Source organism: Chelonoidis abingdonii, chromosome 11, assembly GCF_003597395.2.
Source record: "Chelonoidis abingdonii isolate Lonesome George chromosome 11, CheloAbing_2.0, whole genome shotgun sequence".
In the NCBI taxonomy this organism is placed as follows: Eukaryota; Metazoa; Chordata; order Testudines; family Testudinidae; genus Chelonoidis; species Chelonoidis abingdonii.
Window position 1 is genome coordinate 1,856,897 of NC_133779.1, and position 13,924 is coordinate 1,870,820.

The following is a 13,924-nucleotide window of genomic DNA, read 5'->3' on the forward strand; positions in this document are numbered from 1 at the left end:
CCCCCCCGCCCACCCCATGGCTGCTCCCCCTCCCCGGCACCCTGGCCCTCAGCTGCTCCCCCCCCCCCCACCCCATGGCTGCTCCCCCTCCCCGGCGCCCTGGCCCCGAATGCAAAGCGCTTTGCCTGGAGGGAGCTGGACTCTCAGGCCTCCCCTCAGCCACGTCCGCAGCCCCAGGGTGACCAGTAATAACCCTTCCAGGCTCAGGGACCCCCGAGAACTGGGGGCTGCACAGAGCCCTGTGGCAGAGGCTGCCAACGCCTCTTCCATCAGCCTGGTTTGTGTTTCAGTGTCCTCCCAAGCACCTGAGAGTGCTGGGGGGCAGGGAGACAGCCTGAGCGAAAGGGAAACTGAGGCGCAGAGAAATGGCACCTGCCTGAGGTCATGGTGGAAATAAGTGGCAGAAACAGGGATAGAACCCAGGAGTCCTGGCTCCCAGCCCCCTGCTCTAACCACCAGCCCCCACTCCCCTCCCAGAGCTGGGATAGTGTCACGGACTCACAGATTGTGCCCACTCGTGGCCCCATGTGGTCCGTGGGGGGGGGGTGCCCCTTTCAGTGCGACAGCCCTTCTTGGGGGTCCACTCTCGCTCGGGGTTAGGCCCTTCCTCCGCTCTAAGCCTCAGCATGTCTGTCTCTGCTGTGGGCCCCTCAGGGAGTCCCCTCGCTCTGGACCCCCGGGAGTTCCACCCCCCGAAGGGCTTGATGCCCCACTCCCCAGCCCTGATCTCTAGCCAGGAGCGACTCAGCCAGTGTAACACAGGAGGGTTTATTGAGCGTTTGAACCCAGCACAGGAAACTCTCAGGGCCTCAGGCCTGGCCTCCCTCAGCCCAGCACATCCCAGTCCCCCTGCAGCCAGGTGGGCTCTGCCTGCTCCCCCCCTCCAGCCCAGGGCCCCCCTGCTTCCCAGCTGGGCCTCTGAGACCCCAGGTCCCCTCTGTCCATCGTCTTTTCTCCAGGTAAACAGGATGGCCTGGGTCTCCTCTCCTCTCCGCCCTCCTCTGGCTGGAACCGGCTGGTCAGGTCACCAGGGTCCTCTCCCCATGGCCCATTGTCCCCCACTGGCCAGAACCAGCTGTGACTCCTGAGCTGGGCCACCTGGTCACCAGGTCACCAATCGCTGGGGTCTCCATCCTCCAGGCCATCGGCCAGAGTCCCAGGTTCCCTCTCCAGTCCTGTGTCCCAACGAACTCCCTCTCCCCTCCCCTCGTTAAACCAGTAACACCCAGGGACACTGAGTCCCACCCCCTCTGCATGCAACCCCCTGGAAAACACAGAAAAACCCAAGAACCCCCCCCACTTCATGACAGATAGAACCCAGGAGTCCTGGCTCCCAGCCCCCTGCTTTACCCACTGCCCCTCCCTGCAGCTCCTCCAGGCATCCCTGGCACCGCTTTGCTTTCCCGCCCTGCGCGTTGACCCTTCGTGCCAGCGTTGCGCGGCTCCCGGGCTATTTCCAGCTGCCCATGTCTAACCCCCCCGGGATTATTTCCTGCCGCTCGCAATTAAACTAAAACGCCAACATGCAGCTACGACAACAAAGGCGCCTAACGCCCCCCCCCCACCTCCATCTGCTCCCTGCACAGAGCGAGGCTGCTGCGGGAGGGGGCAGGGGCTGGCGGAGGGTGGGGGCAGCTGGCTGGAGCCCAGTTCCCTTCCTGGCCTGGAGTCCTGGCCAGCCCCACCCTGGGGTGACGGCCAAGGGGGGCAGCCTACAGCGGTGGCCAGTTTGAACCCAGCCCAGGCCCAGGTCCTGGCGTCAGAGGCTGAGCTCACTGGGGCTCAGAGACCCACGGGCCCTGTCGGCACCATCACAGGACCCTCAGAGCAGGGAGGCTGGTTGGGCTGTTCTCTGGAGACAGGCTCAGGGACCAGCAGGGCTGGGGGGGCCCAGGGCTGGGCTAGCAGGGGCTGCAGGTTGGGAGTGAGGGGCACCAGCAAGGCTCGGGGGTGCAGGGCTGGGCTGGCAGTGGCTGCAGGTCGGGAGTGAGGGGCTGTCACGGAGTCACCGGGCGATGCTCTGAACTGCTCCCCACCAAGCCAGGCAGGACTCTGGGGAGCCTCCTCTCCCTTGGAGCAGCCTGTCTGCAGGGCAAGAAGCTCACACGGCTTCACCTCCTGGGTCTCTCCTTGGAGCATTCAGCATCCATTGCCTCCGTGCCGCTTCCCACAGCAAGACGCACGCCAGCAGGGTCCTGGGGCCACAGTTCCTGGCACCCCCTTTGCGTCAGACGTTCTCTCAGCCAGCCAGCACAACGAGGTTTATTCGTATGGCAGGAAATGGTCCTAAACAGAGTTTGTAGTACGAGAACCAGACCCCTCTCGCCGGGGTCCATTTCTGGGCCGTGACCCCCCTAGGTCTGCCCTTCACTCCTTCGTCCCCAGCCAGCTCCAGCTAACCCCCTCCAGCCCTCCTCTCTGCTCAGCCCCTTTCCCGGCCAGGAGGTCACTGTCCCTTTGTCGTCAACCCTCAGTTGGCACTTTGCAGAGGGGCCCAGCCATCACTTGTTAGGAGACAGAAGTCCCGCACTTTACGGGGGCACTGGCCCCTTCCTCTGCACATCCCACCCGTATCCACCACATCTGATATTAAGACTGCACAGGGGACACTGAGGCCACCAAAGCAGTATCAGAGAAACATAAGAACATTCCAGTCATCACAGGGCACCGCAGAGCTGGGGGCCCAGGGCTGGGCTAGCAGAGGCTGCAGGTCGGGGGAGGGGTCACCGGCACGCCAGGGCCGGCTCTAGCAATTTCTCCGCCCCAATGCACGCGGAGCACTGCGGGGGCGCTCTGCCGCGCGCCGGTCCAACCGGCTCCGTGGACCTCCCACGAGGCTTCCCTGCGGGGGCCTGGTGTCGGCGGCTCCGGATGCACCTCCTGCAGGCGTGCATGCGAGCTTCACCGAGCTCGCGGGACAGCGGCCCTTCCACACGGGAAGCTGCGGCGAGGTCCCGTAGCCCCCTGCACCTCTCCGGCACCGGCGAGAGCGCCCCCGTGCATCCCCCGACACCGCTTGCTGCGCCTGTTGGCTGAGCTGGCACCTGCCAGGCAGGGCTGGGCTGGCAAGGGACTGCGGTCGGGGAGGAGGGCAAACGGCAGGGTGTGGTGGACCAGAGGCTGGCGTGGTCAGGGGCTGCAGGGCGGTGAGTGAGGGGCACTCAGGGCTGCAAGTGAGGACATCGCTCCAAAAGACAAACATAAGCAGAAGCAAGAAGAAAGCAAAAGAAAAAAAAAAAAAAGGAGTAAAAAAAAAAAAAAGAAAAGGAAAAAAATAAAAAAAAAAAAAAGGAAAAAAAAAGAAAAGAAAAGAAGGAAAAAAAAAAAAGAAAAGAGAAGAAAAAAAAAAAAAAAAAAAAAAAAAAAAAAGGAAAAAGGAAAAGAAAAAGAAAGAAAAAAAAAAAAAGAGAATAAAGGGAAGTAAAAAAAAAAAAAAAAGGAAAAAAGAAGACAAAAGAAGTAAAGAGGAAAAGTAGATAGAGTGAATGGGAAATGAGAAAAGAGATAAAAGAAAAGAGAGGAGAGGATAGGAGAGTAGGAAGAAAGATTAGTAGCAATAATTAATGCCGGCGTCGTGCTAGATCGGGTCCTAGGGCTGAAGGTGGGGGCTGTTCGCACCCGGAACAGCCTTTCAATAACTCAACACCCGTAGGCAGAAGAAGCTGGATTATAGAAGGAGCCAGTTCATTAGCTCCTCGAAGTGCCCGCCCCCCCTCCGTCTAACAACAGCCCCAGCTCTCACCTCGACCTCCCCCCTGCTCCCCGGCATCTCACGGGAGGTGGGGGTGGGCTGTATAGCCCTCTTTCCAGGGGAAACTAGGCACAGAGCAGCTGGTGACAGGCCAGGAATCAGTAGTCCCTGGGCCCAGTCTAGGCTCTGCCACTAGGCCATGCTGCCATCTTCCCCTCCTGCCATGTGTTGTGGCTGACATGCCCCGGGGGGGCTGGAGGCATTACGGCCCCCAGGTGGCAACAGTGGTTCAGACCAGGCAAGTCCATCTCGACTGCACACCCTAGACACCCACCATCTCCATGCTCCCTGCAATGGGGGGTGCACGGGATGGGGCAGGCCCGGAAATCTGGCGGTGGAGGCAGCCACACACCGAGACCCGCCTCGCAGCCGTCTCGCTCCACGAGGGCTTTGCAGGCATGCACCGCAGCTGCCAACAGCTCAGCTGGGGCTCCAGGGCTAGATCCTGTGCTGGGGGGAGAACGGGGGGGGGGAGCAGCTGGTCGGCTGCCAGCGCTGCAGGGGGGGGCAAGGGGTGAGGGAGCTGGGGGGAGTAAATATAGATGGCGGGTTGATGCTCCACCATGGCCAGGGTGATAGTGCCTGTGACACTCCTGACGTGAGCCCCAGTCTCCCACTCCCCGGCCAGGCCTGGGCCAGCGTCCCAGCACAGAGGGCGAAAACACCCCAAGATAGGGGGAGGTGGAACAGGGCGGGCCATCCCCACGCGGTCTGTGCAGCGACTGGCACATGGGTGGGGGGGTGTCCAGGCCTGGGGGCTACAGCTGCCCTAAATCAAATGGCAGTGCAGGTCCAGGCCCTGGTGTGCCTTCAGACCCCAAGTGGAGCGGTTCCCTGCCCCGCGACCAGGGACCACACCCCCCCACCATCTCGTTGGGCACCAGGCTCAGTGGACGTGCTGCTGCTGGGTCAGCCCCGTAACTACCCCCCCCCTCGAGGGCAAGCGAACAGAGACCCATCAAGCCCGCCCTGGCAAGCCAACGTGCCTTCACTCCCACCTGCACCTCCTAGCCCAGCCCCGGCCAACCATTCCCCCCTTAACAGTATGCCTGTGCCCTCACTCAACGCAGCTCTGCGGCCCGGCCCTGGCACCGACTTCCCCCTTATCTCTACGCCGGTGCCCCTCCTCCCAACCTGCAGCCTGCTATGCCAGCCCTGCTGTGCCCCTCATCCGTCTCCACAACCTCTACCGCCGGCCCAACCCACACATACCCTCCTACTCCCCCAACTAGACACCACCCTGCTAGCCCAGCCCTGGTTACCCCCCCCCTCTGCTTGTGCCCTCACTCCCTACCCAACCCCTGCAGCCACGGTCCCCGCTCTGCCTGGCCTCTCAACCCCAGCCTGCCATGTGGCTCCCCCTTCTCTTCCCACTAGCTCTGCCGGTGCTCTCACTCCGACCACACACCTACCATCTGCTTGTCTTTCCTCCCCCACCGCCCCTTTCGCCAGAGCCGATAATGAATGATTTATCAGGCAGGTGAGATTTATTCTCTTTAACGAGCCGGTGCTCCAGCCCCCAACACAGTTGCTTTTCAGCCTCCTAAATCTTTCAGGGCCCCTCTTCTCACGAGCCCGGTGGGGTGCAGAGCGGGCAGCCCTTGTGGAACAACTGGCTGTCTCAGCAGGCCTTGGTGGCCTCTGAGACACAATGGCCCCAGACCTGTGAAGGGGACTCAACCTGGGGGAGCAGGGGGCTCTGGTCAGGAGTGTAGGGGACCAGAAGAGTCTGGGGAGGGGGGCAGGGCTGGGGTAATGCGGGCAGGAGAGAGGGGCACGGTGGGAAGGTGGTGGGTTGCAGGGAGGTAGCAAGGGGCTGCTGGTGGGTGAGGGGACCGCAGGCTGTGCTAGCAGGGCTGAGGTGGGTGAGGAGACCGTGGTGTTGTGGGGCAGGGAGGATAGCAGGGGCGCGGGTCGGGAGTGAGGGGCACTGGCCAGAGCTGGAGGGCCAGGGCTGGGGCTAGCAGGGGCTGCGGTCGGAAATGAGGGGGCACTGGCAGGGCTGGGTAGGTAGGGGCTGCGGTCAGGAGTGAGGGGCACCGGGCAGGGTGGGGAGACGGTAGGGGTTGGGGGGTACAGGGCTTGGGAGTGAGGGCACTGCAGAGTTGGGGGGCAGGAGCTGGGCTGCAGGGGCTGCGGGTCGTGGGTGGGGGCACGGCAGCAGTAGCCGGGGGGTCAGGCATGGCTGGCAGGGGCTGCGGGTCGGGAGTGAGGGGCACTGACAGGCGACTGGTGCTGGCAGGGGCTGCGGTTGGGAGTGGGGCACCGGCGGAGCTGGGGGCAGCCAGGGTGGGTGCTGCGGGGTTCCCGTGCCCTCCTGGCATTTAGCTGGGTCCCATGGATGCACACCGCGGCCCGTGCCCCCGCCGGGTGGTCAGTGGAGAGACCCGGGCTATTCGCTCCCGTCCCTATCACGCACAGCGCGGGAGAGAACCCAGGAGTCCTGGCTTCCCGCCCCACCATTATGAAGTGGGGGGGAGTGTTTTCGCCTACGACGCCGGTCCCTCCGTCCGTAACGCTGAGAGCTAAAGCAGAGACACACCCCCCTCCGCCCCAGACCTCCCAGCCCCCCCCCCCGAGCCTGCCCTTTCGGGGGGCGGGGGCGCTAGGGCTGGGCTGGCTGCATCGCGGGACTGGCCGGGCGCCGCGCGGGGCCGGGGGTTTTTCTCTCCTGCCGGGGGGGGGGGGACACCCTGGGGGGGGCGGAGCGCGTGGGGGCGGACAGCCCCCCCGGGATGGGGCGCGGGGGGGCGGAGCCTGGCGCTCGTGGCCGGTAAGTGCCCGGGGATCCGGGGGGCACAGCCGGGCGGGGGGCGCTCAGTGCCGGGGGGGCGGTCAGACCCGCTCGTTCCCCCAGTTGCGGATCGGGCCCAGGACTGAGGCGGAGGGGGGAGCTGCTAAGCCCAGGGCCTCCCCCAGCTCCCCCCGTCCGAGCCGCCCCCCCAGTCCGAGCCGCCCCATGTCCCTAGAGGGGGGGCAGGTGCCGTGACGGGGGTGGGTCAGTGTCTTTCCCAGCTCATTGCGGTGGGGTGGGGAGCTGAGAAGCCAAATCTCCTTCCTGCCCCCCCCCGGGGGCGCTGTCCCCCCTTCACCTATTGCCATCGGAGCGACTAACTCGGGGGCGGATCCAGGCGGGGGGGGATGAATGGAGACGCCCCCCCAGGCAAAGTCTGGGCTCCTCCAGGGCCAAGGTGGGGCCGGGATCCCAGAGCTTCAGGTGGGTCCCTCTGTTCTGTGCGTGGGGTCCGTGGGGCAGCCCCCAAGCTGGGGTCCGTCGGGGTCGCTCCACTGGGGTCCATGGGGCAGCCCCCCAGCTAGGGTCCATCAGAAGGGTCCCTGGGGGCAGGCCCCCAGCTAGGGTCCGTCAGGGTCTCTCCGTTGGGATCCGTGGGGCCAGGACCCCAGCTGGGGTCTGTCAGGGTCGCTCCATTGGGGTCTGTGGGGCAGCCCCCCGGCTTGGCCTGTTTACCCAGAGCACCTTGTAGCCCCAGGGCCAACGCTGGGACCCCCGTTCCTGTGGCTGGGGCTGGGGGCTCTGCCCGTGGGGGGGACCTGGGCCCGGTGGCCCCCGTCGAGCTGGGACGTGGATTGACCTGTCGGTGCGGGGCAGGGGCCAGGGCTGCGGGGCAGGGGCTGCGCCCTCTGCTGGGGGGCAGCATGGGGCATAGAAGCGGGGCTGGGCGCTGGTGGCCAGTCTGGAGCCGGCTTCCCACACACCAGAGGGGGGCAGATTCAAGCGGCTGCCAGCACCACCTGGCCCAGCCCGAGTCCTCGCCAAAGCCCGGGAGAGCAGTGGGAGCGAATGGACTGGGGCAGCTGGATTCAGTAGATGTGGGCTGGGAAGGGAGTGGGGTCTAGCGGTCGAAGCAGGGGGCTGGGGGCCAGGACTCCTGGGTCCTCTCCCAGCTCTGGGAGGGGAGGGGAGGGGAGGGGGGTCTAGTGGTTAGAGCGGGGAGGGCTGGGAGCCAGGTTCTCTCCCCAGCTCTGGGAGGGGAGTGGGGTCTAGTGGTTAGAGCAGGGGGGGCGGCCTGGGAGCCAGGACTCCTGGGTTCCATTCCCAGCTTTACCACTGACTTACATGAGGGACTCAGGCCTCTCCTTTTCCCCTCTCTGTGACTCAGTTTCCCCCTCAGGAGGCAGCAGCATCACCAACCCTGCCTCCCGGCAGGAGGTGACTCAAGGCCAAATTCATCCAAGCACCTGTGCTGGGCACGAGATACCGGCCTCCCCTGCCTACATTCCCCGCGGCTCAGCGCATCCTCTCCACCACCTCCCCCCAGGCCTCCTCTCCCCACCATTGACCCCACCACCCGGCTGCTCCTTAAGGCCCAAACCGAACCGCTCTCCTGCCTCCCGGCAGCCACAGCAGCGAGACCCTGGCACTGAACCGGCAGCCAGAGCGGGAGGGAAAGGCCAGGCAGGGAGCAGAGCTGCGGGAGGGGATCAGGCTTAGGAGCAGGACCTTGGGGGATGGGGAGGGGGTGTATTTTTGGGGTGGGGCAGGCAGGGAGGCTGGGAATTGCTCACCCAGGGACCCCTCTCCCCTGGTATCCCGGGAGGTTTCTGCATCCACCCAGGCGGATCGAGGCTCTTGGCAGGACGGGGTGGGGGGGATCTCAGAAGGGTTGAACTGAAGGTTCAGTTTGCAGGGGGTGTCAAGGGGCCCCCGGGAAACATGCCAGAAATCAGCACCGCTCTCTCCGCCGGTGGGGCCGGCGCTGCGCTGCCTTGCACCAGCTGTGGCTCTGCCCCATGGATTTGAATGACGAGGCCGGAGCTCCACCCCTTGGCACTGGCCCCGCCAGCCGAGGACGGGACACGCTGTCGCAACCCATGGTCTAAGCTGCCCCTGGCCCTGGCATCTGGCCACAGCTGCTTCCGGCTCGGCCCGTCTGGCTGATCTCAGGGTCACCACGGTTAGCCGGCGGGAGCTCCAGCAGCTCTTTGATTTGGCCTGATGGGGGTCCCCAGATGACTGACCTTTTGGAAGACTAACGCGCCAGGCGTCTCTTCCTCTCCTGGGGCAGCTGGACTTTGTCTCTGGGAGGGGAGTGAAGTCTAGTGGTTAGTGTGGGAGGCTGAGAGCCAGGACTCCTGGGTCCCTTGGCCAGGCCTGCAAGGCCTTCCCCTTGTGTGTCACAGGCCAAGGCTCCTCCCTTCCCTGAGCGCCAGCCCAGGCAACCCCTCATTTTGCCCCCCTACAGATTGATCATGTTTATCTCTTTCTTCCCCCCCCCCAGGTGACCTGGGAGCTGAAGACCCCCCCGGACCCCTTGCCGGAGCAGGGATCTCCCCCCGCCTCATGGAGAACATCCATGAACTACAGCACCCGCTGCTGGCCAAGCCCCCCAGGGGTGCCCCGGCGGGGGAGACGCGGCGGGAGCATCCCAGCTTCTTCGCTCGGCCCAGCTGGAGGCACCTGCCCCCGCCTCCCCCTGAGTTGGCCCAGCAGCTCCTGGACGCGGGGACCCTGCAGAGGACGGTGGAGCCACTGGGCAGCCCTGAGCCGGCCCCCGACCTGGACCCCACATGGAAGGCTGGGGAGCCCCCCAGCTGGAGGAAGCAGGGTTACTGCGAGACGGCTTTCGGGGAGCCGGCCGAGCGCCCCAAGAAGCTCTGCCTGGAGAAGGACATTCACACGGTCTGCTGTGAAGTGAGCGACCGAGAGCTGCTGCCTGAGTTTGAGGTGAGGGGGGGCTGGGAACCCAGGCATCTGGGCACCGACGGGGGGGATGAATCACTAGCCACCTGCAATGGCTCCGTCAGCTCCAGGGCCTGGTTCACTGGCCAGGTCAGTAAATCGCTGGCTCACAGCGGGGCTGGTCACAGTCCCCACCCCCCACAGTGGGCTTTGGGGTTCCCTGCTCGCTGGGTCTGGGGCCCCCCGGCTCTGAGCCCCAGGCCACAGAAGCAGTTCCGGGCTTACAATGGCACGAGTGGGCCCTGCCTGTCTCCCCAGAGCTGAGCCACCTGGGACTGGGGCAGGAGTCAGTGGGGGGGGGGACAGGATGGGGGGCTTGGCACTGGACCCCATTTCCCCAGCTGGCCCCTCGCTCTGGGGACCGCCACCCCACCGCCGCACCATGCCCCATTGCCCCAGCCAGCCCCTTGCTCTGGGGACCGACACCCAGGGCCGGCGCTTCCATTTAGGCGGCCTAGGCAATCGCCTAGGGCGCCAGGATTATTGGTGGGCGGCGTTTTGCCGGAGGGGGCGGCAGGCGGCTCCGGTGGAGCTGCCGCAGTCGTGGCTGCAGACAGTCGGCTGCTCGCGCGGCTCCGGTGGAGCTCCCACAGGCACAACTGCCGCAGCTCCACCAGAGCCGTGGGACCAACGTGCGGGGCGGCGAAATTGCCGTGCGCCTAGGGCGCTAAAACCCTTAGCGCCGGTCCTGCCGACACCCCCCCACACCGCGCCCCACTGCTCCGGCCGGCCCCTCACTCTGGGGACCAACTCACACACACACACCGCGCCCCATTGCCCTGGCCAGGCCCTTGTTTGGGGCTGGGCGCACCCAGGCCCCCACTACAGGGCTCAGCTCCATAGCCCAGCGGCCCCAAAGTCGGGGTTCAGGGGGTCTGCAGAGCTCTGCTGCTCTGCTGCAGCTCTGTGGCTGGGGGATGGAATCACGCATGCGAGTAGCTCTCTCGTCCACGATAGGATAGACGCGGTCCGGTTTCACTCTCAACTCACAGATTTCGGAGGTAAGCTTAGGTTCAACGGAGGGTGTGAGTCTGCATGAGCTCTGCCTGCTCTGCACAAAATTCGCAATCTTGCGTTAAGGAGATGCCAGGACTCCTGGGTTCTCTCGCTGGCTCTGAGAGGAAGTGGGCTAGTGGTAGAGCAGGCGGCTGGGAGCCATTGACTCCTGGGATCAAACAGTGGCCGCCATGGGGCGCGCACTCCCCCCAGCCCCCTGATCTGGATTCCGCCCCCTGCCGATCCAGATGACTCCTCGTCGAGCGAGAGTGACAGCGACAGCGACTTCCCCTGATGGCTGCCGGCAGGATCAAAATGCTGGGCTGGCTGTGTTCTCCATGCTCTGGGGCTGGCTTCTGGCCCCTGGGCAATCGCCGCCTATACCACCCTGTCCAGGCAGGTGAGTGGGGGGGGCGGCCCCCCCGGGAGACGGATCTCCTGGGGCCTCAGCCTCCCCCCCCCCCGACTGGTCGCTGCAGTTAAATATGGGGACATTTGCAACCATAATATGGGAGTTTTTGCATAACTTTCCCTGCCCCCAAACTGTGCAGTCCCTTCAGGGGGCCAACCGCCCCCGGAGCACTGTCAGTCCCATCCCAGCTCGGAGTGGGTCGGGAGAGGTGGCTGCAGGCCCATGGGGAGAGTATTTGGTGGGATGCGGGGAGGGGTCTCGGGTATATCCGCTGGGCGGGGGCAGATTGTAATGTAGGGGAGGTGGGGGGGTCCCCATTCATGGGGGAAATCTGTCGGGCGGGTCTTTGGGGTATCTGCCAAAGGCTGGGGTATCCATGTGCGTGAAGGGGGTTCTCAGAGGCGGTTCTCCCCCTCGCTAACCTGCTTCTCCCTCCCCCAGAACACAGGGCTCAGCCAAGGGCGATTTCCCGGGGGCCGCGGGAGCCTGCGTCGGGACCTTCGCATGGCCGTGTTCCATCCTGCGCGTCTGGCTACATCAGGCGCCGTGGTGGGTCATCGACTATACTGTCCGAAAGGGGCCCCTAGTGCCCTGGGACGACGCTGCCTTGCTGGCGCACAGGAGCTGGACGGGAGGGCCCCTGAGTGCCCAGGCCCCTACGCCTGAGCACCAGCGCGCAGGGGTGGGCCAGCGGAGAGATTTGGACTAGCAGTTTCCTCCCCCCGCAAGATGACATGGCGCCGGACGCCTGTGGTTACCAGGGCGCAGGGTTTGGGAGCTGATTCGTAGGTGACCGACCAGACTTCACCACTATCTTTCTCCGTCTCCTTACGCCCCCCCCGTTGTCCTTTGTTGTCCCCCCCAACCCCGCTCAGGGTCACGCTCTGCCCGAGGGGCACGTCCCCTCCAATAAAGGCCCCGTGCACTTTGCCTGCATCAGCTCCGCAGGGGAGGGGAAGGGTTAACACCCCAGCTGGGGGGCCTGCTCCCATTCCCCGCTGCCCAAAGCGCTGGAGCCAGGGGACTGGGGGCCAGGACTCCTGGGTTCAATCCCCAGCTGCAAGGGGGGGAGGGAACTGGAAGCCAGGACTGTGGAAGGGGAGTGGGGTCTGGTGGTTAGAGCAGGGGGGCTGGGAGCCAGGACTCCTGGGTTCTCTCCCCAGCTCTGGGAGGGGAGTGGGGTCTGGTGGTTAGAGCAGGGGGGCTGGGAGCCAGGACTCCTGGGTTCTCTACCCCTGACTCCCGGTCTGACCTCAGCAAGTTCCTCCCCTTCTTGGTGCCTCAGTTTCTCCCTCCAAACCGCTGACATCCTCATGGCGGAGACAATTCATCTTCAAATGAAGCAGGATGCAGCCGCTTCCCTCACGTGGCAGCCGAGCCAGCCCCCTGCGCTCTGCACTGGGGGCGGGGGGGGATGCGGCTGCAGCCTCTCCCCTCGGGCCTGGAGCGTCCCCAAAGCTCCATCCCAGCTCGATGAGCCTCGCCAGCCCCGCTCTGGCTATTCAGTGAAAGCCTTGGTCCCTGCTCAGGCGGATGGTGGCCCCTGGAGCTCGTGTGGCTGGCTGGCTCCCCAGCCCTGCTCCGATGGCAGAAACTGAGAGTGGGGTGCCAGCTAAGATCCCCCCCACCCCGGAGCTCCCCCGTCCAGCTCATCCCTCCCTGCCTGGAGCACGGCTGGGGACTGGGTTGGTTTACACGGCTCTGCCCGCACGGGCCAGCGCTGCAGAGCAGAACGAACAGGGCCAGGCCCCCCTCGGCCATGAGTCACTCCAGTTGGAGTCAACGGGGCCAGGCCCCCCGTGGCTGAGTCAGCAGCAGAAAGCGAATTGCAGCCGCCGAGCGGCTCCCGGAGCTAGTCTGGCTTCACACTTGTCAGCAGCAGAATTTGGCCCAAAATTGGTTCAGGCTGCTGCCACCGGCATGAAATCGGCTCCCCTACCCGCCTCTCAGCCCAGGGTTTCGAAACCCCACACACAACAGCAAGCTCAGGGTTAAAAAACTGAAAACGGCTTGGGGGGGGGGGGCCGAGAACCGCTCCGGCCAGAGGTTTTCAGCCCCCCACTGCAGGAATTAACTGGAGTCATGAGGCTAAATCCACTGGGCAGATTTGAAATGTCAGGGCCCAGCTGGCTGGGTTGTTTCGGTGCAGAGCCCTGGGAGCCAGCGCTGCCATCTGGTGAGCCCGGGCTGAGCCCTGCCGATCTGGTCCTGGCCTGGCCCCTCACAATTTACACCCAGCAGGGAGACACACACACCTCCCCCCCGTGGCTGGGAAAGACATGGCAGGGCTGTGGGGGGGCAAGCCAGGGGCTCCGTTCTCAGCCCGGCAGGACAGACCCCCCCAGTTATTATATCATGCTGCTCTCACTACCCTGCCTGCTGGGGGGTTCCTGGGGTGCGGTAAGGTGTGAGCACAAAGAGAAAAAAATCACACTCCCGTCGTATGCAGTCACGTCGCTGGCTCGGCCTGGCGGAGCAGGAGAGCGAGGAACTGGCAACTTCATTTTCCACGCCAGGGCCTGAGGAATCGGGGGTACGTGTGTGAGAGCGGCAAGTCCCCCCACGGCTGGCTCAGGGTGCGTGAGGTGAAACTGGGAGGCTGCTGGAAAGGAGGCAGGGAGACGGGTTAGAGCAGGAGCGGAGAGAGCTCGCAGCACAGACAGGCAAATAAAAGATCATTTCATCAAAGCCATTAGGCTCATTAACCAAAGCGGCTGCCTGGCTCCGCTGGGGAGGCTGCTGCCGGTGAAGGAGCTGCAGCAGGGGGAGCCCCAGGTGGCACAGGGGCCCCGGGCGATGCTCTGGAGCTGCTCCCCACAAAGCCAGTCAGGACTTTGGGGAGCCTCCTCTCCCTCGGAGCAGACTTGTTCAGGGCAAGAAGCTCACACGACTTCACCTCCTGGGTCTCCTTGGAGCATTCAGCATCCTCTGCCCCTCCATGCGCTTCCCACAGCGAGTTGCCCCAGTGGGGTCCTGGGGAAGCCACAGGGTCCTGCACCCCCACTTCGCAGTCAGACGTGACTCTCAGCCAGTAACACAGAGGTTTATTCGATGACAGGAACAG

At 64.6% G+C, this 13,924-nt stretch overlaps 1 protein-coding gene across 1 annotated transcript in view; it reads left to right on the forward strand.

Annotated features, from left to right (window-relative positions):
* The window catches only part of LOC116833846 (uncharacterized), a 16,988-nt gene extending 5,462 nt beyond the window's left edge, over window positions 1-11,526 (forward strand). The window contains exons 2-3 of the mRNA XM_075070492.1: window positions 8,992-9,542; window positions 11,302-11,526. Coding sequence (XP_074926593.1) covers window positions 9,054-9,542; window positions 11,302-11,526 — 714 coding nt within the window. The 5' untranslated portion in view covers window positions 8,992-9,053. The remainder of the gene's footprint in view (window positions 1-8,991; window positions 9,543-11,301) is intronic.
* Window positions 11,527-13,924: the final 2,398 nt, after the last annotated feature.